This window comes from Oryctolagus cuniculus, chromosome 1 (assembly GCF_964237555.1).
Source record: "Oryctolagus cuniculus chromosome 1, mOryCun1.1, whole genome shotgun sequence".
Taxonomy (NCBI): domain Eukaryota; kingdom Metazoa; phylum Chordata; class Mammalia; order Lagomorpha; family Leporidae; genus Oryctolagus; species Oryctolagus cuniculus.
In genome coordinates this window covers 134,165,847-134,190,314 of record NC_091432.1, presented here as the reverse complement: position 1 = coordinate 134,190,314, position 24,468 = coordinate 134,165,847, and the positions used below count along the sequence as shown (strand labels likewise).

General features: G+C 43.6%; 1 protein-coding gene across 3 annotated transcripts; it reads left to right on the top strand.

The window, feature by feature from the left end:
• The first annotated feature begins 1,473 nt into the window (after positions 1 to 1,473).
• On the top strand, positions 1,474 to 23,584 carry LOC100353975 (spermatogenesis-associated protein 31D1). 3 transcript variants are annotated; one of them, XM_017350822.3, is made up of 4 exons: positions 1,474 to 2,743; positions 13,847 to 13,892; positions 14,480 to 14,540; positions 14,823 to 23,582. In XM_017350822.3, exons 1-4 carry the CDS (start codon positions 2,534 to 2,536, stop codon positions 18,712 to 18,714), a joined length of 4,209 nt encoding a protein of 1,402 aa, XP_017206311.2. In that variant the 5' UTR covers positions 1,474 to 2,533; the 3' UTR covers positions 18,715 to 23,582. The 3 variants fall into 3 exon arrangements, with proteins under 3 accessions (XP_017206311.2, XP_051689663.1, XP_017206312.1); XM_051833703.2 differs by having other exon boundaries at positions 2,605 to 2,743; positions 13,625 to 13,892; positions 14,480 to 14,650; positions 14,823 to 23,584; XM_017350823.3 differs by having other exon boundaries at positions 2,605 to 2,743; positions 13,625 to 13,892; positions 14,823 to 23,583.
• The last annotated feature ends 884 nt before the right edge of the window (positions 23,585 to 24,468 follow it).

Sequence of the window (24,468 nt, the reverse complement as noted above, 5' to 3'; positions counted from 1 at the left end):
ATGTTGCATGGGTGACAAGCATCATACTCTATGTTCAGATTTACCTAGTGTAAACTTGATTTGTTGGGGGACTCTCATCTGTCTTTGTCTGTGTTTCACACACACAGACATATGGGCCAGAACAATATGCATACACTTGAAATATATGAAAATACATTTTATGTATCATTTATTTTCTCTCTAAACATTTCATGGTATTTATTAAGACAATTTTCTTGTGCACTCAGTTATACCCATTAGAAATTTAATATTGCTGTACCACTTTCAGTTCATCTCCCATTCATATTTTCGGCAATTTATCCAGTAGTATACTTTATGCCTTTCAAAGAATGCTTATGTATTGATTTTTAGTCTACTTGCAAGGCAGAGTTAGAGAGAGAGAGAGAGCGAGCGAGCGAGCTATTCCATCTGTTGACTCACTGTCTAAATACCTACCACAGTCAGGGCTGGGCCAGGCCAAAGCCGGGAGTCAGGGACTCAATACAGGTCTCTCACATGGATGAAAGGGGCCCACATGCTTGAACCATTGTCTGCTGTCCTCCAGGATGCATTAGCAGGAAGTTGGATCTGGCACTCTGGTATGGCATGTGGGCATCCCAAGCAGTAGCTTGAGCTGCTGGGCCAACAATATCCACCCTATGTGCCTTTTTAAAAAGTATCAGCACTGCAGGATTCAGTCTACAATCATGTGCTATGTTTAGTTTTATGTGTCTTTAGTTTCTGTTAATCTGGAACAATTTCTCAACTTTTTATTTTTAGTGACATGATTATTTTGAAAGAAAAAATTCAATGGGCCATTTTATAACCCCTTCTCACCTGGATTTTTTAATGAAATTTATCTTGCTCTGATTTCTAAGCATGTTTTTGCATTTGTGAGTCCCAGAGACCTAAGGGGTCTGCCAAGATTGTACTTGCTTCAAACAAACAACAACAAAAAGTGTGAGAGAAGCAATGCTACATGGAAGGATTTTATGAGCAGAGAGCACTACCATTACTGGTAGATCTTTATCATATGAGAAGGAAAGGATTAAGTGACAGAGTAAGGCAGATTCATTGGATTCAGGAAGGAATGTAGGCAAGCAATATAAGAAAATGACCTGGAGGGCCGGCGCCGTGGCTCAATAGGCTAATCCTCCACCTTGCGGCGCCGGCACACCGGGTTCTAGTCCCGGTCAGGGCGCTGGATTCTGTCCCGGTTGCCCCTCTTCCAGGCCAGCTCTCTGCTATGGCCAGGGAGTGCAGTGGAGGATGGCCCAGGTGCTTGGGCCCTGCACCCCATGGGAGACCAGGAAAAGCACCTGGATCCTGGCTCCTGACATCGGATCAGCGTGGTGCGCCGGCTGCAGCGGTGGCCATTGGAGGGTGAACCAACGGCAAAGGAAGACCTTTCTCTCTCTGTCTCTCTCTCACTGTCCACTCTGCCTGTCAAAAAAAAAAAAAAAAAAAAGAAAATGACCTGGAGATTAATTTCAGCAATTTATCATTTAAATAATAACACTGTAAGAGTTATAACAGTTAAAAATACCTAACATGGGATAAAACAAATTCAGATACACCATCAACTAAAATCACATCATGGTTAAAACCTCCATACATTTTGTACAGAGGAGACTATTGGAATTTTGGTGAAAAGTTACCACGAAGATGGGAAGAACTCATATAAAACCTGCCATGGAGCAAGTGACCATTGTGTGAAAGCATCGCTAAGTGTAAGTTCACATGTGCTCATCAGGGGTCACAGGTTGCTAAAGAGAAGACTGCTCCTTGAAGGAAGATGGGCTTGGCTGTGCAGGTTGTAGCCCAGGACAATCTCTGTGAAGCTGAAGCAGAATTTTAAATGTTGGGAAGGAGACAGGGTTTGGAAGAGGGAAGAATGAGGGAGCACCAGAGAGTGCACAGCATGGGTGCAGGGCACTAACTTTGAGACCCCTTAGGGGCAGAATAACCCCAAAGGGGTTCTGAGAAAAAGAATTACTGAGGGATTATAACTATCTTACCATGGGCAGGTTGCTCCTGTCTCCCTTTCCCCCATGCTTTTTGGCTTTGGCTCAGGCTACTCTGTTCTCTAATGGTTGCTGGTAAATGGAGATGCTTCTGAAGAAATGGGGAATGGGGTCAGTTTCTGTTCGGTGGCCTCTTTTTCTTTATTTTTATGCAGATTATTAACAACACTGAGTGTGTGGGGACAGAGTAGAACCGGAGGGTGCAACTCCCTGGGCCTGTCTGACACTGTGAGATTTTGTGGTGCTCAGAGGGGCTCGCCAAGCTGGGAACGGGTCTTAGGCAGTAGCTAGGCTACAGGTAGAGTAAACGGGAAATGTCACTAAGGCCAAAACACCTTATAGAGCACAGGTCAGGATCAGGGGTAGGGAGGAAGACTTAAAGGGCCCCAGGGAGATGGACAGTTCTGCTGGCCCAGAGGGTGGGGGACGACTGTGGGTTCATGGCCCAATGCTGCCCCCTCCCCCGCCCTCAAGAACCCCTGCTAGTGTGCTGAAAGCTCTGTGATGTGGGCCTGGAACTCTGGTCTAGAATGTGCACTGCAGTGCCCAGCTTCTCCGAGCGGGGACCACCCTCCTCGTCCGAGGGGCCTTCCTGCACCATGGCTGAGCTCCAGTTTGACCTCCTGGGTCTTCCAATCCCCGACTTCCTGTGTGGGCTCGGGATCTTCTTTCTGTCCCTGTGCTACCTGATGACGAGTCTGTGTTTCCCACTATTTTGGAAACAGAGAGACATCAATCAGGTAGGTGAACCAGAGCTGCTCAGGGATTCTAGACCTTTCTTCTTATTTAATCATATGGATTTCAAGCTCTCACTTCCCCTCTGAGAATGGCTTCTGATGAATCTCACACATTTGGATAAATTGTTTTTACATTTTAATTTAGTTTAAAATATTTTAAATTTGTCTTGATACTTCTTTGACCAATGAGTTGGTATTTTTAAAAAAAAATTATTTTGTGGCCGGCGCCGTGGCTCACTAGGCTAATCCTCTGCCTTGCGGCACCGGCACACCGGGTTCTAGTCCCGGTCGGGGCGCCGGATTCTGTACCGATTGCCCCTCTTCCAGGCCAGCCCTCTGCTGTGGCCCAGGAGTGCAGGGGAGGATGGCCCAAGTGCTTGGGCCCTGCACCCCATGGGAGACCAGGATAAGTACTTGGCTCCTGCCATCGGATCAGTGCGGTGCGCCAGCCGCAGCACGCCAGCCGCGACAGCCATTGGAGAGTAAACCAATGGCAAAAAGGAAGACCTTTCTCTCTGTCTCTCTCTCTCACTGTCCACTCTGCCTGTCAAAAAAAAAAAATTATTTTGCTTATTTAAAAGGCAGAGGCAGAGTTGTAGAGAGAGAGGGAGAATGGTCTTTTAATCTACTGGTTCACTGTCCAAATGGCTGCAATGGCGGGGGCTGGGCCAGGCTGAGGTCAGGAACTGGGAGCTTCATCTGGATCTCTCACGTGGGTAGCAGAGGCCCGAGTACTTGGATCATTTTCTGCTTTTCCAGGCACATTCGCAGGGAGCTGGATTGGAAGTGCAGCAGCCAGGACTTGAGCCAGGACTCATATGAGATGCCAGTGTTGCCAGCCCCTATATATATATATATATATATATATATATATATATATATATAGTTGACAGGTAGAGTTGTAGAGAGAGATTAGAGAGAGACAGAGAGAAAGGTCTTCCTTCAGTTGGTTCACTCCCCAAATGGCCGCCATGGCCGGCGCTGTGCCAATCCGAAGCCAGGAGCCACGTGCCTCCTCCTCCTGGTCTCCCATGTGGGTGCAGGGGCCCAAACACTTGGGCCATCCTCCACTGCACTCCCGGGCCACAGCAGAGAGCTGGACTGGAAGAGGAGCAACCGGGACTAGAACCTGGTGCTCATATAGGATGCCAGCGCTGAAGGTGGAGGATTAACCAAGTGAGCCATGGCGTTGGCCCCTTAATATTTTTTATAATCTGCAAGTATATCTGGATTTGTATCTGTTTATTTTTGTTGATGTATAGTTTAATTCTGCTGGGAAATTTAAAACATTTTGTATGATTTCTGTTTTTTTTAATGCTAAAGTCTTAAGGATTTATTCACTAAGCAGCATTCCTGAATCTATCATAGAATTATTCTTTATAGGTTTCTCTGCTTAAGTTATTATTGCCATATAATCTTTGGGTAAGACAGTATAAATAAACAGTAACAATAACCCAACATATCATAACAGTGTCTTTGTGTATGTGTGTGTATGTTTTAAAATGTGTTTAAAAGCCCAGAACATTGTCTTTCTTAGTGTGCTTGAGAAGAATGTGTATTCTGCTATTCTTGAATGAAGTTTTAGATACATGTCAATTTGATCAAGTTGATTGATGGTGCTATTCAGGCATACTTACTGATTTTCCTCCTGCTGAGACATGTCAAACATCTGCACCATGTGTCTCTTTATATTCAAATATTGTAGGCAGCATACAGATTAGTCTTGACTTTTTAAATCACTCAGAGTTTGCCCTTTATTTGTGAATTTGGATCATTCATATTTAAAATCATTTTTAATATGGTTGGGTTAACAGCTGCCTTTTCTGTAAATGTAACTCACCGAACCTGTACTTTCTGTCTTCCCCTTTTTCCTTCTGTTTATAGTTTTAAAGAAGAATTAACTTTATTTTATTTAGTATACTTTTATTTGGATAATATTTTATATGATTTTAATTGTATGTATTTATGGTATATGACAAATTGTGTATGTTTAAGTAACTGACTCACTTTCTCATTTCCTTCTTTTACTCCCTCTCCTCAGATAAAAAGGGTTCTACTCCGTATGTTTTCAACTTTATTTTTAAAGATTTATTTATTTATTTGAAAGGCAGAGTTACAGAGAGGCAGAGGGAGAGAGAGAGAGAGAGAGAGAGAGAGAGAGAGAGAGAGAATCTGTGGTTCTCTCCCCAAATGGCTGCAACAGCCAGAGCTGGGCTGATCCGAAGCCAGCAGCCAGGAGCTTCTTGCAGGTCTCCAATGCAGGTGCAAGGGCCTAACACCTGGGCCATAGTCCACTGCTTTCCCAGGCCATAGCAGAGAGCTGGATCGGAAGTGAAGTAGCCAGGACTTGAACTGGTGCCCATATGAGATGCTGGCACTGCAGGTGGCGGCTTTACCCTCTGTACCACAGTGCCGGTCTCACTGTTTTCAACTTTTTAAGCAAGCTTCCACGTGTGAGATAACACACTATTGGGTTATTTCACTTAGCATAATGTCTTCTTCTTTCATCCATGCTATGGCAGATGGCAGAGCTCTTTTCTGAATCTCAATATAGCCATTTTCCCCAGGCATCCCTTGGTTATTGTGAATCATGCTTTAATGGACATATGATTGCTGACTTTGCTCTGAGGTGCTGATTTCACTGCCCTTGTGTATATACAAAATCTGTTTTGTCTGATACGTTTAGCTACCTCTGCTTTCTTTGAGTTATCATTTACATGGAATGTTTTTTTCATCCCTTCTCTTTTAGTCTATGTGTACCCTTAAACATCATGTGTGTGTCTCTATATATTTATGAACAGATCTATTTATTTGAAAAGAAGTGTGGAGGCCAGCACTGTGGTGCAGTGGGCTAAAGCCCTGGCCTTCAGTGCTAGCATCCCATATGGGTGCTGGTTTGAGTCCTGGCTGCTCCACTTCCAATCCAGCTCCTTACTAATGTGCCTGGGAAAGCAGCAGAGAATTTCCCAAGTCCTTGGGCCCTTGAACTCACATGGGAGACCCAGAAGAAGCTCCTGGCTTTGGATTGGCTCAGTTCTGGCTATTTGGGGAGTGAATCAGCAGATGGAAGACACCTCCCACTCAACTCTGTTTCTCTGTCTCCACCTCTCTCTCTAACTCTTTCAAATAAACATAAAAGAAGAGTGAAAGAGAATGTTAGGGGAGAGAGAGAGAGAGAGAGAGAGAGAGAGAGAGAGAGAGAGAGAGATTTTGCATCTACTTGTTAACCACCCAAATGGCTATAATAGCCAAGGCTGGGTCAGGCCAAAGTCAGGAACCAGGAGCTCTGTCCTGGCCTCCCACAAGGGTGGCAGGAACCCAAGTGTTGAGCTGTCAACTGCTGCCTTCCTGGGCACACTAACAGGAAGATGGATTGGAAGTAGAGCAACTGGGACTCCAACTGGCATTCTGATATGGGATGCTGGTGTCTCAAGCAGTAACCTAACCAGTGTGCCACAATGTCAGCCCCCGAAGTGTGTCTCTTAGAGACAGCATATAGTTGGATCTTGTATTGTTTTAAAATCATTCAGTTATTCTGTCTTTTGGTGGAAATTTTAATTCTTTTATATTTAAAATTATTGATATGTAAAGACTTACTATTTCTATACTGTTGTTTCTGTTTTGTTGTTTCTTCATCCTTCTCAATGTTTTCCCTTAAGATATTGTCAAACAAACTTTTTATTGGATTCAATTTTCTTTCCTCTCCTAGCTTACCAATTGTATTTCTTTTAAAATTTAATATTTTCTCTAGAGTTTGTAATACAAATTTACAGCCATTCAAAGTACAATCTCAAACAACCCTAGACTGTTTCACAGATAGTCCAGGTTCCTAAAAATGAAACTTTCCAAATCCTTGTCTCCTGTCCCTTATAATATTGCTGTCAATCATTTCACTTACACATATACTGTGATCTCAGAATTTGATGTTGTTGCTATTGCTATTATTTTTTATTAAGAATAAGAAAAACAGTTTTATTTTACTTTCCTTTATTCCGTTGCTGGAGTCCTTTCTTTCTTCATATAGGTCTGTGTGATCAGTTCCTTCTCCTGATGGAGCTTCTTTTAACATTTCTCACAAGAACAGGCCTGCTGGTGATGGATTTCCTCTGGTTTTAGCTGTATGAGAAAGTTACTAATTTTTCACTTTTGAAAGATATTTTCCATTTTAATTTATTCTGTGGCCCATTGTTCATTCAGAAGCATGTTGTTCAGCTTCCATGTGTTAGCATACTTTCTGGAGACTGATAAATTGTTAATTTCCAGCTTCATTCCATGTGGTCAGAAAAGACATATAGCATTATTTTAAGTTTTTAAAATTTGTTGAGACTTGCTTTATTGCTTGGAATATGGTCTATCCTAGAGAAAGTTCCATGTGCTGATGAAAAAATGTTTATTCTGCAACTGTGGATAAAATATCATGTAAATATCAATTTGGTCCATAGTGTAGATTAGCTCTGTTGTTTGTTTGTTTTCTTTCTAGTTGATCTGTCCATTGATGAAATTGGGGTGTTGAAGTTCCCCATTATTATTGTTTTGGCGTCTATGTCTCCCTTTATACCTATTAATGTTTATTTTAAATAGCCATGCACCCTGGCATTGGTGCATATATAATGGCTACACCTCATTTTTGCTTTTCATTAACACGGAATATCTTTTTCTATCCTTTCAGATTTGGTCTGTGTGTATCTTTGTTGGTGAGTGTGTTTCTTACAGGCAGCAAATAGATGGGTCTTTTTTTTTTTTTAATCTAGTCAGCCAGTCTATATCTTTTAATTGGAGAATTTAAGTCATTTATATTCAAGGTTATTATTGGTGAAATATTACATGATCTTGCTGTTTTTAGATAAATATTCCCATTGTTCGCTTTGGATTTCTTTTGCGCTTTTAAGAGGAGATTTTCTGCTTTCACAGTCTGTCATAATGATGACTATGATTCTCTCTATGTGTAGCACATCACTGGATGAGTGGTGACAAATTCTTTTAATTTCTATTTGTTGGAAAGTCTTTATTTTACTTTCATTTATAAATGAGTTTTGCAGAGTATAGCATTCTGGGTTGACAATTTTTTTTCTTTTAGGAATTGTGCTATATCTCTCCATGCTCTTCTAGCATATAGGGCATCTGATGAGAAATCAGCTGTTAGTATAATTGAGGGTCCTCTGAAAATAATCTGGCATTTCTCTCATGTACATTTTAGACTCTTTTCTTTATGTTTTACTGTTGAAAGTTTGACTATCATGCATCTTCACTGAAATAAAAAAAAATTCTAGAAAGAAGATGATAACACAACATATCAAAACTTATGGGATACAGCAAAAGCAGGGTTAAGAGGGAAGTTTATATTAATTAGTGCCTAGAAAAATGAGAAAAAACCCCAAATTAGTAATAGGAAATAAAAATAGAATTAAAATTAGAGAAGAAATAAACAAATTTAAAACCAAAAATAATACAAAAAACATCAGTGAAGAGCTGGTTTTTTGAAGAAATAAACAAAATTGATACACCATTAACCTAACTAACCTCCCAAAAGGAGAGGACCCAAATTAGTAAAATCAGAGATGAAAATGAAAATGTTGCAAAAGATTTGTAGAAATAAAAATAATCATCAGGGATTAGTAGAAACAGACATATGCCAACAAAATAGAAAAATCTAGAAGAAATGGATAGATTCCTGGACACATACAATCTACCAAAACTGAGTCATGAAGACATTGAAAACCTAAACAGACCAATAACCAAGACAGAGCTTGTATCAGAAATAAAGACCCTCCCAACAAATAGGATCCCAGGACTAGATGGCTTCACTGCTAAATTCTGCCAAATCTTTAAAGAGGAACTAATTACAGTTCTTTCAAAGCTGTTTAACATAATTGAAAGGGAGACAGCCCTTCTAAACTCCTACTATGAGGCCAGTATCACTTTAATTGCAAAACCAGAAAAATAATGCAACAAAGAAACAGAGCTATAGACCAACATCCCTGATGAACATGGATGAAAAAATCCTCAACAAAATATTACCTAATCAAATCCAACAACACATCAGAACTATCATTCACCCAGACCAAGTGGGATTTACCCCTAGTATGAAGGGATGGTGCAACATAGGCAAATCAATGAATGTGATACATCACATTAACAAATTGAGGAGTAAAAACCATGATTATCTCAACAGATCAGGGAAAGCATTTGACAATATACTTTTTTGATAAAAACCTTAAACAAATTGGTTATAGAAGGAACATTGCTCAACACAATCAAAGCAATATATGACAAATCATCAGTCTGCATCATCTTGAATGGAGAAAAGTTGGAAGTATTTCCATTAAAATCCAGAACAAAACAATGACACCCATCTTCACCATTGCTGTTCAGTATAATCTTGGAAGTTTTAGCCAGAGCCATCAGGCAAGGAAAAGAAATCAAGGGGTTACAAATTGGAAAGGAGAAAGTCGAATTATCACTGTTTCCAGATGACATGATCTTACGCACGGGGGGATCTAAATACTCAGCTAAAAGACAATTGGAACTCATCAGAGAATTTTGTAAAGTTGCAGGATACAAAATTAACACACAAAAATCAATACCCTTTCTATACACAGACAATGGCATGGCTGAAGAAGAACTTGTAAGATCAGTACTATTCACAATAACTACAGAAAATTAAATACCTTGGAACAAATTTAACCAAGGACATGAAAGATCTCTACAATGAAAGTTACAAAACATTAAAGATATTTGAGAATGTACAAAAATGGAAAAATCTTCCTTGGTCTTGTAATTAGAAGAATTAATATAATCAAAATGTCCCTACTATGCAAAGCAATTTATAGAATCAATGTGATCCCAATTAAAATACCCAAGTCAATTGTTTTCAGATATAGTAAAAATGATGCTAACATTAATTTAGAAACATAAGAAACCCAAAGAGCTAAAGTAATCTTAAACAATAAAAAGAATCTTGAGGGATCACAATACCCGATTTCAAAGCAGACTGCAGGGCAGTTATAATAAAAACATAAAAAATAGACATGTTGACCAGTGGAACAGAATAGAAACCTCAGAAATTAATCCAACCAGTTAACCTTTGATAAATGTGCTAAAGTCAATCTCTGGAGGAAGGATAGTTTCTTCAAAATGGTGCTGGGAAAACTGGATCTATGCATGCAGAAGTATGAAACAAGACCCCTACCCTACACCTTATGTAAAAATCAACTCAAAATGAATCATGGATCTAAATCTACAGCCTAATTCCCTCAAAGTACTAGAGGAAAACATCAAGGAACCTCTGCAACATGGCATAGACACTGACTCCTTGTGAAAAAACCCAGAAACACACTCAATAACTGAAAAAATAGACAAATGGGATTATTCAAGCTAAGAAGCTTATGCCTGCAAAGTAAACACTCAAGGAAAAAGGCAATCAGAATGGGAGAAAATATTTGCAAACTATGCAGCTGATACAGGATTAATATCCAGGATCTATAAAGAACCCAAGAAACTAAAAAACATCAAAACAAACAATCCAGTTAAGAAATTGGCAAAGGACATGAATAGGCATTTTTCAAAGGATGAAATTCAAATGGCCAACAGACACATAAAAAGATGCTCAGGATCACTAACCATCAGGAAAATGCCAGTTAGCATGGCCATCATCCAAAAATTAAAAAAAATGCTGCTGCTGATGTAGGGTCAAAGACACCCTAATCCACTGCTAGTGGAAATGTAAACTACTGCAATCTTTATGGAAGACAGTATAGAGATTCTTCAGAAATCTGAAAATAAATCTATCATATAACCTAGCTTGTTGGGATTTTACCCAAATGAATTGAAATCAGCATATGAAAGAGTTATTTGTACCCCATGTTTATTGCAGCTCAATTCACAATAGCTAAGATATGGAAATCAACCTTGATATCCACCCACTGATGACTGATAAAGAAAATGTGGCATATATACACTATAGAATACTACTTAGCTGTAAAAAGAGTAAAATTCTGTCTATTGCAACGAAATGGATGCAGCTGGAGATCATTATGCTTAATGAAGTAAGCCAGTCCCCAAAATACAAATATATATTTTCTCTGATACGTGGTAGTTAATATAGAATACAAAAATATATAGGGATGAAAAGGACATTTTGTAATATGATTTTTGTTTTTAGTTCCTGTTTATTCTCCTTTGAAACTCTGGTCTCCCTACTTTCTACTTGCTCAAAATTATGATTAGCTGTGAATTAAGCCTGTGAATATAGGATGGCTTACAATTATATCTTTGCAAAAACTTATGAGAGGAGAGAGAGCGAGGGGGATGAGTTTGAGGCAGGGAGTAGGGGAAGTGTGGATATCTTCTTGGAACTGTATCTATGGAATGCATACAATCTATTCTCTCTCTCTCTCTCTCTCTCTCTCTCTCTCTCTTTTTGACAGGCAGAGTGGACAGTGAGAGAGAGAGACAGAGAGAAAGGTCTTCCTTTTGCTGTTGGTTCACCCTCTGGTGGCCGGCGCGGCCGGGGCACTGCACTGATCTGAAGGCAGGAGCCAGGTGCTTCTCCTGGTCTCCCATGGGGTGCAGGGCCCAAGCACTTGGGCCATCCTCCACTGCACTTGGGCCATAGCAGAGAGCTGGCCTAGAAGAGGGGCAACCGGGATAGAATCCGGCGCCCCGACTGGTACTAGAACCCACTGTGCCGGTGCCGCTAGGCGGAGGATTAGCCTATTGAGCTGCAGCGCTGGCCTCTATTCTCTTTATATTAATAAAAAAGAATTAAAAGAGACAGAGAAATAAAGAGAAAAAGAAAAAAATTTTCCTTGATATAGAAGTGTAGTTTTTGGTGCATTTTTTGTTTTCTTTCAACACTGTAACTATTTCACTCCACTTTTCCTGATTCACTATTTATGATGAGAAGTCTATAATTTTTATTCTTGTTCCTCTGTAGGATGGTGTTATTTCTCAGCCCCTGGAAGATTTGTTTTTGTTTTTGTTTTTGTTTTTTTTTTGTATCTCCTGCAGTTTGAATATGATATGCCTAAGTATAGATTGTTTTGTATTTGTTGGGTGTAGTTTTGTCTGAGATTGCATGATCAATGGTTAATTTGTCACTAATTAAAAAATCTCAGTCATTATTTCTTTAAATATTTATTCTTTCTTCTACTTCATTTCCTGTCTCTTCTACTTTCAGTTACTACAATTATACATATTTAGAAATTTTGAGACTGTCTCATAGTTCTCAAAATTCAGAGAATCTGGGTTTTAAAAGATTTTTGACTGCTTTCCACTTGTGTTTCAGCTCAGGAAGATTCTACTTGCATATATTCAAACTCATTCATTCCTTGCTTGGCCACATGTGGTGAATTGATGAACCCATAGAGGCATTCTTCATTTTCGTGATGATATTTTTTTTCTCCAAAACATTTCCTTTTGGTTACTATATTAACATTTTCACCTATTCTTCTATGTTTCCTACTTTCTCCATTAGAGCCCTTAACATACTGATCATAAACATTTAGTTTCCATGTATGATAATTCCAAAATTGGTACAATATCTGAGTATGGTCTGATGCTCGCTTTGTCTACTCAGGTTTTTTTTTTTTTTTTCTGACTGTTTGCCTGCCATGTGAGTCTTTAAGACATGATGAATTGGATAATAGGATTTGAGGTAAATAGGCCTTACATGCTGGAATTTATATTAATCTGGTCAGTTTACTGTAGCTTCAACAAACACAGGCTTCAGTTTCCTGTAATGTTCACATCTTTGACTCCCTTCATCCCTTAGGCTTTCCTTTGATCACTTCCTTGGGCAGAGTCTACACTTTGCTGTTCTTTCAGGTACTATGCCCTGACACCATATTAGAGCCCTATGAATGTGGTGGTAAGGTGTGCAGGAGGAGACATTAAATCTAAGTCTTTCTGTGGTCCCGTGTCCCTGGGCTGTGGCTGTGGTGTTCACAAGTGTTTCTAAGCTTTTCTCGCACTTTTTGATGAGATATAAAGACTAGAGAGGGATAGAGTTGAGTACCCTGACTTCTCCCATGTGGGACAAGGCTCTTGGTAGACTTTTCCCTTGCTTAGTAGGTGTCTTAAGCAGAACATTCAGAATATATTAAAAAATTTTACCTCTCCTCTAACCTGTCATAAATATGATGGTTTTCTGCTGGTTCTTTATTATGAGAACTTGAAGGGGGTCATAGATGGGAAAACCCAGGCAAACCGGAGTCTCCCTAAAACTGCAATCTCAGGAGCTTTCACTCTCATGTTAACCCATGCTCCTCATCCAGCAATTCACCAAACATCTAAGGAAGTGTTCCTACCATTTCTGGCTCCAGGGACTTCTGTTTGAAGTAGGCTGATGTCAACTATGATTCTCTTCATTCACTTTTTCTGAAGATTTTTAGGAGTGATTCTCTCTGATCTCAATTACCTGATGGTTCCAAAAAAGTCAATTTCAGATACTTCAGTGTCTTGCTTCTTCTAGAGATTGGAGTGTGACTTTCAAGCTTTTAAATGTCAGAGCTGGAAGCAGAAATCTCTCACCAGAGAATGATTATTTCCACCTGAAGCTCTCAGACTACGTATCTGATGAGGTGGAGGATGCCAGGATAAAATTCTAGGCACAGTGATGCCATCCACGTTCCTGAACTGACTTTGCTGGGGAGTTTGCATTCTCTGAAAGAGAAGAGTTTCTCCTAACTCTTAATCATGAGTCCTACTCCCTTATCAGGTGTCCCTTGCAAGCCTTCCTCCCTGCAGGGCTGAGCAAGACCACAGTGCTGAGCCCTTTAGAGTCTCTGAGCAGAGGCTGGGGCAGAGGCTGACCTTGGGATGTGAGGTCCTCTGAAAAGCAGAGATGTGACTGCTGGCCTTGGGTTTTGTCCCTTCTTTATTCAGACAACATCACATTGAGAACCGCAGGGGTGGATCCAACAGATACCATTCTCCTTAGCAATTTTGAAAGAAGGAAAAATGGAAAATATTTGATCACCAGTAAAAACAAATGAGAAGAAGTGAAAATGTTCTATTATTTATAATTGGGAGGAAAATGATTCTTGGATAATGAAAGGAGGGAGAGAAGTGAGCCCTAGCCTCTCATCATTTTCTTTACGCCCTCAGTGTCGGGGCAGAGTCAAGAGGAGGAGGAAAGGTGGAACATACAGAGGTAAGGTTCTCTCTATTTGACCTGAGCTTTCCGAGGATGACCCTTCATTGTCCCTTCCATGAATGCCCAGGTGGATGTAGTCACTTAATGCTGTCCGTTAGCAAGCAGAAACCTCGGAGGCTCAAGGAGGGCAGGCGGAGCTGAGACCCTCCTCAGAGTCCCTGCTGCACCCATCCATGTGCAGGAATCAGAGATGGACCTGAGCAGCGGCTACTGCCCAATACCTGGTGATGTAAGATGTTATGGAAAGACAGCTAGTTTGGGAATCAGGACTTCGGTTTCCAGTTTTGTGTAAGTCCTTTGACATCCTGGATGCTCAGATTACTTTTTGAAGTCACCACTGACATCTGTGCTTGATGTATCGGTTTTGAGCTCCACAATTCTTGATGTATGTGAAAATGCTTTATTAATGAATATACATACACAAATGAACTTTTTAAATATTATTGTTGACCATTTGATTTTGTATACCCATTTTGGAGTCTTCAGAGTTTTCTAATCCAAGGGGCTCCTGTAAGGGAACGCCTGTATGATCGCAATGCATTTACATTTATTTCGTATAGTAATCCACTCTCCTGGTTCCCCAGGTTGGAGAACATGCCAGAGAGAAGCAGAAGAGAGAAGGAAGTTGCTTTCTATGCTGGAAAGGTGATGAGTATTTCCCTGTCTTTCCTGGCTCTGTTATGTAGCAGGTTCTCTGCATTCCAGGGAATCAGTTCAGCCTGCTTTAGTCATGGGCAGAAGTGGTTCTGGAACAGGTATGTGATGAAAGCCTTGGGGGAGAGTCTGTGAAGTTATTGTGAAGACATGGGTGTGAGATAATGTGCAGGGGGTAGCAGCAGTCAGCTCATCTCACCCCAAAGAGCCCAGCAAGCTGTCCTTTCCCTGTTCTGGTGCTGGATAGAGTTTTGCACTTCCTGTCTTTTGCAGCCACCTGGGCCAGCATCATGCCATCATTCACTTTCGTCACCTGCTATGTCCAGACCCCCTCTGTGAGGTGTGTAATAGAGCAAGTGCTATGGTCCATCGTCTGCTGCTTCCGGAGTGCCTGGATGATGCTTCCTCTGCTGCGTCTTCGTCTTCCACATCTTCTGTGATTGAGCCATCGTTTCCTGTGACCTCCACTGTCTCTGCAGTCCCCTCAGGAGACGCAGTACCAGACACTTTATCTGGGCCCTCTCCAGGCACCCCCTCCATCATCTCACCTAAGCCAGCCACCCCCTTATCTGACTTTCTTTCACTCTCACCACTGGGTGACTCTGTGCCACCAGAGCCTATTTCTCCCTTGAATTTCAAGTCGCCAGAGGACCATTTCTCATCCCAACCACTTGCCATTCCTGGCCCTCAATCACATGGTGATAAGAGAACGGTTTCTATTGTTCACGCAGAGGCTGCTTTGTCCATGGTGAGTCACCCTGGCGAGTCATCCACCTACATCCCCACCACCAGCAGCACTGACGCTTCAAGTCTGGCTATGTCAGGATTATCTCAGTGGCAGGCTCCTACCAGGAATGTAATATTCCCCGGATTACAACACGGAGACTTCCAGCAAGCGCATGTTTCCCACCCTCCGCCCAGGACCTGTTTCTGTAGAGACTTTGATACTACGAACATGGATGTCAGTAGCCTTTTTCTCCTTGGCCTTAACATAAAGTCACTCTCAGAGACACAAACAGGAAAGGGAATGGCTTTTGGGACTTTGGAAAAGAAAGAAAATATGAAAGAAACACTTTCAAGCCAAATGGGGTCAGAACACCATCTGACTTCTTCAGGCGACTCTTTGCTGCCTCTTGTGCAAGAGCAGGATGCCACAGCCACCAAAAGCGGCTTGGGCACCGAAGGCAACCCAGCGCCACTGTGCCTCTGTCAGCAGCTCCTGTATGTCAAGAACTTGGGGGAACACTTGAAGCAGAAGTACAGCCAGCTCTTCTGGGGTCTTCCTTCTCTGCACAGTGAGTCCCTGGTGGCCACTGTCCTGGTCTCTAGGAGCAGTTCTTCATTTGAACATCACTTTGTCTTATTCAATGGAAGCTGTAATGCTTTCGCACTCCAAATACAGGAGCAAAACCTTCCGCATCTTCCTCATGTCCACACCCTTCCCCTCACTAACCCACATCACCAACATTTTCCTCAAAGCAAGCTCCAACCACAGATTCTATCCCCAGCTCATGTCCATTCCCATGCCCAAGTTCAGTGCCCTTTCACTCTACTGCCGTCATCCTCACCCCAGATCGAGGGCCACAGAGTATCTTTCCATAGACTACACAGAGGAGCTGATTCTTTCATCTCAAATGAAAATCAGCAGCTGGAATGGCATGGGTTTCAGAAACAAGAAAGTTTATGGGATTTAGTTCCTGGGCTCCAAAAATGCCAAGAACTCCCTAGTTCTCCAGATTCCAACTTTCCATTGCTCAGGCAGCCCTCCCAGACTCCAGTATCCGTTTTTCCTGACCATTTTCATATCGACAGTGGACATCAGGAGAGACTGGAGCTTCGTGTTCCAAAGAGGCTAACCCCATGCTGTTGTGCCCATGTCCACAGGAGTCAAGAATTTCCAGCACTGACCGAACCTCAGTGCAACTCAACAGGAACAGTTCAGCAGAATTTCAGACATGCTCACCCTCAACTCTCTGAGCTTCAGTGCCACAGAAGCAAGGATGCAGGTAACATGGAATTGCCAATCCCAGGAAGTTTCCACGAGAGAGTCCACACAAGTTTTCAGCTGAGGAAGGACATGGCAAAGAATCTTGGAAATATCCTGGGAAGGTATTCATTAGACAACCCAGCAACAGTGTCTGAATGCTACCCAGTGAAGACTCAGCAGGTTGTGTCTGAGACAAAAAATGACTTGATGAGAGACGACTCAACGAATGAATTACGAAGGGTCTCAAGGAGGGCCTTATATGAGAATCAGATGAAAAGCATCCTCAGGTTACATTTGAAAAGGAAGTTTTGGCAGATATCTGAGGGTAGGATTCCTTTACTAGTGTGTTGCTCGTGGCTGGCTGGTGATGATTCATTACCTCTTCCTCAGAGTTATCATGTCAGTATGCAAAATGGACATTTGGCACCCGTGGTGCATAGGACCTGCTACCAGATTACCACTTTTGTGCTTTCCTTTCTTGATCCCAAAACCCAACAGGTACTAGAAGCTCATATTATAAGGTTTCAGCTAAACCAGAAGTGGGGCCTACCCTTGAAGGTTCTCGAATCCATAAAACTCTTTACAACGAGAGAAGCAAAAACATGGGCGCTTCCACAATTAGGCGTTCGCTTGTCTGCCACCCATATTCCTGGGATGGCTACCAAGGCTAATGGCTCTAAATCCCTTGACAAAAGCTCCAAATCTTTGCATGGAGACAAGGTAGAAACAAAAAGCCCAGCTCCCGGGTTGAATTTTTCTCTTCCTGCCACCTCCCCTGTGGGAAAGGAAGGGCAGGAGTACCTGAGACAATCACCTGCTGACGCCAGCTGTGTGCTTTCAGGGAAGGATGAGACAGTCGGAGATGGCAGAGGGGCTTCTGGGCCCCTCTCTCACCGCATCTTTGACAAAGCAAGTCAGAAACAGGCTGTAACAGTGAAACGCGAGGGCCCAGAGCAGCCCGCAGTGCAAGCTGAAGCTGGCTGTGAATCACGATGTGGGAAAGTGAGATTCAGTGATCACAGTGAGCGCGTAGACGTGCGTCAGGAAAAGAAGATGCAGGATGAGGATTCCGAACACTTTTCCACATCCAACATGCACAGGGAAATGTTCAAGGCCCGTGACTTACCCCTGTTTCCACTACAAGCTGGTGACAGCTTAACCATCACCAATGCCCAGAGGAAAACTGTGACTCCAAGTGCGGCGGACATTCCCAGCACCAGTGAACACTCCCCACCAGGAATCCCAGGCCCTGAAGAGCCTGCACTACATTCCTGTAAGGAACAGCTGCTTAGGGAGCTGAAGCTTAAATTTCAGAGTGGGGATCAGAGCCAGAGTCAAGACTGTCCCAGTGATGCATCCATTTTTCCAGACAGTGTGACTTCTGATTCCTCACTGTCTGATTCCTACAGTGTTTCCAGTAGTGAGATGGCAGACTCCCAGGTGCTGCATTTCCACTGGAAGAGCAAAGGGTCGGGCCTGGTGCCACATCAGGAGCTCTGGGACCATGATCATATCCTAAGGGGGTGCCTGCGTAAGAACACCCCACCAGCGGAGAGGAGACTGTGCCCTAAGGGACTCACGGCAGGAGAGCGCAGATGTGAGGACACAGGACTGGGGACATCTAGAGCTGTAAGGAGGCGCCATCTTGCTGAGGACGGGAAGTTAGAGGGGACGTTTGAGACCCTGTCACAGAGGGAACCACATCCTCCTGAAAGCTACTTCAGAAGAAAGATGAGACAGTTTTTTCAGTGGCTCAGTCCCAAGAGAAATAGCCCAGGGCAGGAAATCCCTGAGAAAGACAGAGCTCTCTTTATGAGCTGTGGACCTCCTGAAGCCTATGAGCTCATGGCAGCCCTTGGAAAAATTCTAGAGGACACTCTGGCCTGCAAGCGGGGACTCGAGGCCTTGCAGTTAAATCAGCAGAAGGAGGACCTGCAGGCCCAGGCAGAACCCTGTAGGAGACAGCTCTCCCACTGTAGAGTGCCCTCTGACCTGTGGTGGGGAGAAAGGCCATGTCCTCACTTTAACAACCAGGAAGCCGGCTATCATGGCTCAAGTTGTCCTACAAGAGCTCGACAGACATCAGACAGGATCAGGTGTCCCCAGAAAGTTGTGGCTTTCAAGGACCGGCAATTATTCTGTAGTCACCCCTGTTCCCAGCCTGCGGAGAACTGGTGACCTTTTCAAGCCTCACTCACATGCAAGGACGCCAAGGCTTCCTGCTGCCCTCATGCCTGCTGAGGGCACCTGGTTGAGAGATTTCACTCTTCTATGCAAACAGGAAAAAAGCTTGCACAGCACTTGTGGGAAGGCAGAATTCTCCAAAATTAACCCAGGTCTTGTTGGAAGAGCTGCAGAGATGACAGTACATCCTCACCTGAGAACAGTCTCTCCCCTTAGCATAACAGAGAATGGCTATCTCCCCATTAAACATTTCTTTTAACAGACAGCCTGTTCTCTGTGTCCTGCACTGGGAGCATGGGATTTGTGAATCTGAACTTGTACTTAGGGAAAGGAAGGAGTTAGCTTGGCTCTTGTTATTGTGTGGTTTCCTTTTTGGCTTCTAAAGATGATCCATCCTGTACCCAAGAGTCTGTCAATGGCTGCCTCTGTCTTATCCTGAGGCCTCTGTTTTGGTCATTTTCTGATGTTTTAAATTTTAAACGCTTTATTTTTCATAAAATGTGCATAATGTACTGTAAAACCTTCTAGTCTTTTCAAAGTTAGAAAATCAAAGGTCTGAAACCAATAATTTAACTGCTTCCCCAGTCTCCTAAATGATTCACAGCTGTGGAGGAGAACATTCTGGAATAATAGAGCCGCAAATCCCTCTTGCTGTACCAGGAAGTCTGGGAAGTGGAGGCACGGGAACCTGTAGAAACTAAGGTCTGTGGTAGGGAGAAGTCCCCCTCCTGGGTTTCTTGGTGATGGATAAATGCTTCCTGCCCCACAGACCCAGCCCTCTCTCCCTCACGAAATGTGCATCGATGGGTCATGTTCCCTTCCTTTGTGAGCACATAAAATGGGGAGTGGTTCACCAAGTCCCTTCTATCTACATTTTTTGAAGCAGTATAGAGGACAGAAAATGCAGCTTTGAATGGGGCAACGAATAGGAATAATTTCCTGAGATGAGTGCTTGTTGTCATTAAAATGATGGCTGATTCTAGCATGTCTCAAAGGCAGTGGTCACGGAGTGGGGCATGTATAGATGGATTTTTCTCTTGTGGACACTGTGTCAGCTGGGGTGGGGTCCAGGAACTGGGTGGGTGCTGCTGACAAATCTGAAAGTTTGTCTGTCTGAGAAGCACACTTGGAGCTGGAGAACGAGGGGTGCTTGCTTGTTGGGGGAACATAAGGCAAGGGAGGAGCCCACCCCAGGGGACCTCTTCAGGTTGCCTGGCTGAGATCAAGAGGTCACCTGGCATTCTCTTGTAGGAATGGACATTAGACAGCTAACTTGAATTTAGGAAAGAGGAAGGTGTAATGATAGAGTGATGGGACAAGGAATACAACAAGGAGGAGAGGAAAGATAGAGCCCATCATCCAGACATGACCCCATCCTGGCTGTTCCCTCCACTTGCTACTACCTTTCCAAGGCCTCACCTCTTCAGGCTCATAAGGGCAGAAAGCCTGCCTGCCTGCCTACCTCCCTCCAGGTTTGTTTATTTATTCAAATGGCAGAGAAGAGAAGAGAGAGAGTGCACGTGAGCTGCTTCACTCCCCAAATGTCTGCAACAGCTGGAGGCTGGGTTAGGTTGAAGCCAGGAGCCAGGAGCTTCTTCTGGGTCCCATGAGGGTGCAGGAGCCCAAGGACCTGGGCCATCCTCTGCTGCTTTCCCAGGCTCATTAGCAGGGAGCTGGATCAGAAGTGGAGCATCCAGACTTGAACCAGCATCCATATGGGATGCTGGCGCTGCAGGCAGTGGCTTAACCTTCTATGCCACAGCGCTGGCCCCTTGTAAGGGCTTTCTGGAGCACAATGAGTGCATTTCCATGTAAGAAGGTGAGGATGCTGTTTGATCATGGGGAAACTGCAGATATGTTACTGAAGACCATATCTTCCTGTTTGGGGAAGGTAAACTTGGTCTCTGCCTTCCAATCATGCTATATCTTACATGCTACAAAATCACACTGATTTGCAGTTGTGTGTGTTTTCTATTGTTATCATTGGTACCTTAAAATTGAATGCCCTCCCCAAATTTTTGATTCACAATTTTCTGGGTGAGGAATCCAGACATGACCCACTTGGGTTCTCTGCTTCTGGGTCTCTCCCCAGTGCTGCAATAAAGATGTCGGCTGTGGCCAGGGTCTCTGGAGGTTTATCTGGGAAGGGATAAATGTGCCTGTTCATTTTTTTGTGTGTCCGTGGGCAGGATTACACTTCTCAAGGCCTGTTGGACTGAGGGCTTAAGTTCCTTGCAGGCTCCTGGCTGGAATTACCTGGAGGTCACCCTCCATTCTGGGCCCTGTGGGACTCTCCCATGTTGCAGTTTCATCAAAGATGGGAAAAGAGAAAGATTCCAAGCATGACAGAAGCTATAAATCTTTTGTGAACCACAGTTATAAGTAATATCCCATAATATCTTCATTATTCCTCTTATTAGGAGCAAATTAATAAGTCTTGATGACAGGAGGATGGAAAATTACCATGTGTGAGTGTCCAGATGCAGGGTTAGTGGAGCCATCTGAGAAGTCACCAGAACACTTCTTGGATACCACAGTGAGCTCGCTGAAGCCAGCACTGCCAAAGGCATCAAATGGATCTCTGTCCTCATCCATAACCATGTCTTCAAGGTGACAGTTGAGTAAAGGGGTGGATGGAAAGAAAGCCCCAGAGCTTGGAGTGTCTGAAGGACCAAAAATTGGTGTTAAGGTAAATGTGGGTGCGGGGCCATCATGAATGGTCAAGACACAGGAGCCCTGGAACCACCTGGCCTAGCACTGCCTGAGTCAGACCTGGAGGGGAAGAGGAACTAGGGGCAACGTGGCTCGTGCTCACCCGAGTCTCTCTCCTGGGACTTCACTCCCAGACAGAAGGAAACAACCTTCAGCTACTGCTGGGAAAGCCAGGCTGATAGAGAAAACCAGTCCATAGCATTCAAGATTTAATTTCTGCTCTTGTGAATATATTCAATACAGCATAGCCCTCACTTCAACTTTGATTCTCAGAGCTTGAACATCCCAGAGGATGAGTCAACTCGCTGGTGAAAAAATATATTCGGAAGCAACTCAGAGCATGCAACTTCCATGCGGGAATGTTTTCCATGTACCTATGGCCTGAAATTCTAACCAAGGTATATTTGGTGGCATAAAGAGGCCGAATTACTGGCCAAAGGGTCATAGAACAAGTCGTACCTGGTGCCCATGTGCTTGCTTCCATCAGAGAAGCATTGGTTGAGGCAGTGAGACAGTATTTTCACTCACAGAGCACACAGTGACCCAATGACAGTGCGGCACAGCAAGTGATCCCACTTGGTTATGAAGCACATTTCCCAGCACTGCCCTGTGGGAGGGGCTGTGCTGACATGAATGAGGGGGCAGTTTCCCCTGTGGTACCTGAGCTCTACTTATTCAGCCAGTATTACGCCTTCTGCATTGGTGGCAGGATCATTTACCAACCTATTTGTTTCCATTTCTGCTCCACGTCAATAATGATGTCAGAAACAATCAGAATTGATTTTCCACTTCTGTTGTCCAGAAAATTCCGGGTTTTTGGTCTCAGCATTGTTAATAACTTTATTGTTTTCTCAACACAAACAGAAGCTTTGGAGCATGCGAGAGACTCTCATTTGGGAGAGTAATTTGACTGGGTTTTCCTAGATGGCAGAAGCTGGGAGGGTGACACAGATGCCTGGTTTAAGAGGGAGAATTGACTAAGGATAGCAATGGTTCCAATACTTTGAGAATAGGGTGAAAAGATGGGTTGGTTGAAGGGATCAATTTTGTGTGGAAATACTCTAGGATACAGTACGATCAATAAAAGGACAAAGTGATGTTTGTTGAGATGACTAAACTTCAAGCAAGTCGGCTTGAGGGGTGCCGTGAAACATTGCATTGCCTGTGTTTAGCACCTCTGTTTGCTCAAGGAATGACTGATGCTGTTATGCTCCTACCTTTGAAATGGCTTCTCACAGGAGATGCTGAATCCTGGTGATGCCTCTGCCGCCCAAACTGCTCTAAAGCATGGGCACTGGGCTGCACCTGCTCTGAACAGCTAATGGAATTTGATAGTGAGGATTATAGCACCCAGAATAGCACTAATTAGATGACTATTGAGGCTTCATTTTGCACTGGTTGCATGCTCTTGCACATGGAATCTATCCTAAGTCATGAATTTCATCTGTTAATGTTGAGGGATACTAATACCCACTAATTGGGATGACCCTGAGAACTGGAAAGGACAGTGAAGAGGTTTGTCCACTCAAGGGCCAAAGTTGAGGAATGGGCTGAGGGCCCTGACATGGTTACTGTTTGGGCTGTGCCAGTCCTCAGAGAGCCCAGTGTCTTGGAAATGCCCACACTGGACAGAAGACAGTGTAAGCCATCAAATGCCAACGCAGACACCATAGTAAGGAAGCATCCTCCCTAGTTCTCTGCAGGATCAGTTGTAACTGGAAGAATGCTCACTAGCCACTCACTCTCAGAGGAGTCAACATGTGCTTTTTCCCCTTCCCCAGTGTACACAGCAGTGAATTTAGTAATAACAGTTGATGGGAATCAGGGTAAAGGCTTATCAGAGCACTGTTCTAGAAGCCAGAAATGAAGTCTATTCTTGGTTGTGGAAATTGTGGAATCAGAACCTCTAGTTAGGCCCCTTGAGATGTAGGATAGCAATACCAGGTGCTCTGCGGTCAACTACTTTTGATTTTACATGTGTCATTATAGTCACATGTTTACTGGGATCTACTATGTGCTTGTGCTCCCTATTAGATAGGAGCTATATATTTATATTCATAAGATATGGGAGGGAATGCATTTGTGACTGTTTTCTTTTAAAAATAGTGTCTAGCAAATTCAAAGGACATGGAAAAGTAAAAGGAAGAACCCCACAGATTCTTATCTTTAAAATCATTACTCTTTTTTTTTTTGACAGGCAGAGTGGACAGTGAGAGAGAGACAGAGAGAAAGGTCTTCCTTTTGCTGTTGGTTCACTCTCCAATGGCTGCCGAGGCCAGCACGCTGCGGCCGGTGCACCGTGCTGATCCGATGGCAGGAGCCAGGTGCTTCTCCTGGTCTCCCATGGGGTGCAGGGCCCAAGCACTTGGGCCATCCTCCACTGCACTCCCGGGCCACAGCAGAGAGCTGGCCTGGAAGAGAGGCAACTGGGACAGAATCCGGCGTCCCGACCAGGACTAGAACCCGGTGTGCCGGTGCCGCAGGCGTAGGATTAGCCTATTGAGCCGCGGCGCTGGCCTAAAATCATTACCCTTAATAGTTTGATGTTTATATATTTTGCTATGAATATTTTTCATTGTTTAACTATGTATTCTAAAGGAAAATCGCGAGCTGACACCCTTAGCAGAGGTTACCACGTTGCTTGGAATGCCTTCATCACCTATTGTTGGAGTATTTGAGTGTTTGAGTTCAAGTCCGGGCTCCTCTTCTGATTTCAGCTAATGCTCACCCTGGGAGGCACCATGTGATGGTTTAAGTGACGGGGTCTCTGCCACCCACATGAAGAGCTGGATTGAGTTCCTGGTTCTCAGCTTTGCCATCAGCTGGTGTTGGCTCTGGCATTTGGGATGTGAAACAGTAGATGAGAAGCCCTTTGTTTCTCTCTCTGTCTCAAAAACTTTTAAAAAGCACACTATAGGAGCCGGCACTGTGGCACAGTGGGTTAACGCCCTGGCCTGAAGCTCCGGCATCCCATATGGGTGCCTGTTCGAGACCCGGCTGCTCCACTTCTGATCCAGCTCTCTGCTGGGCCTGGGA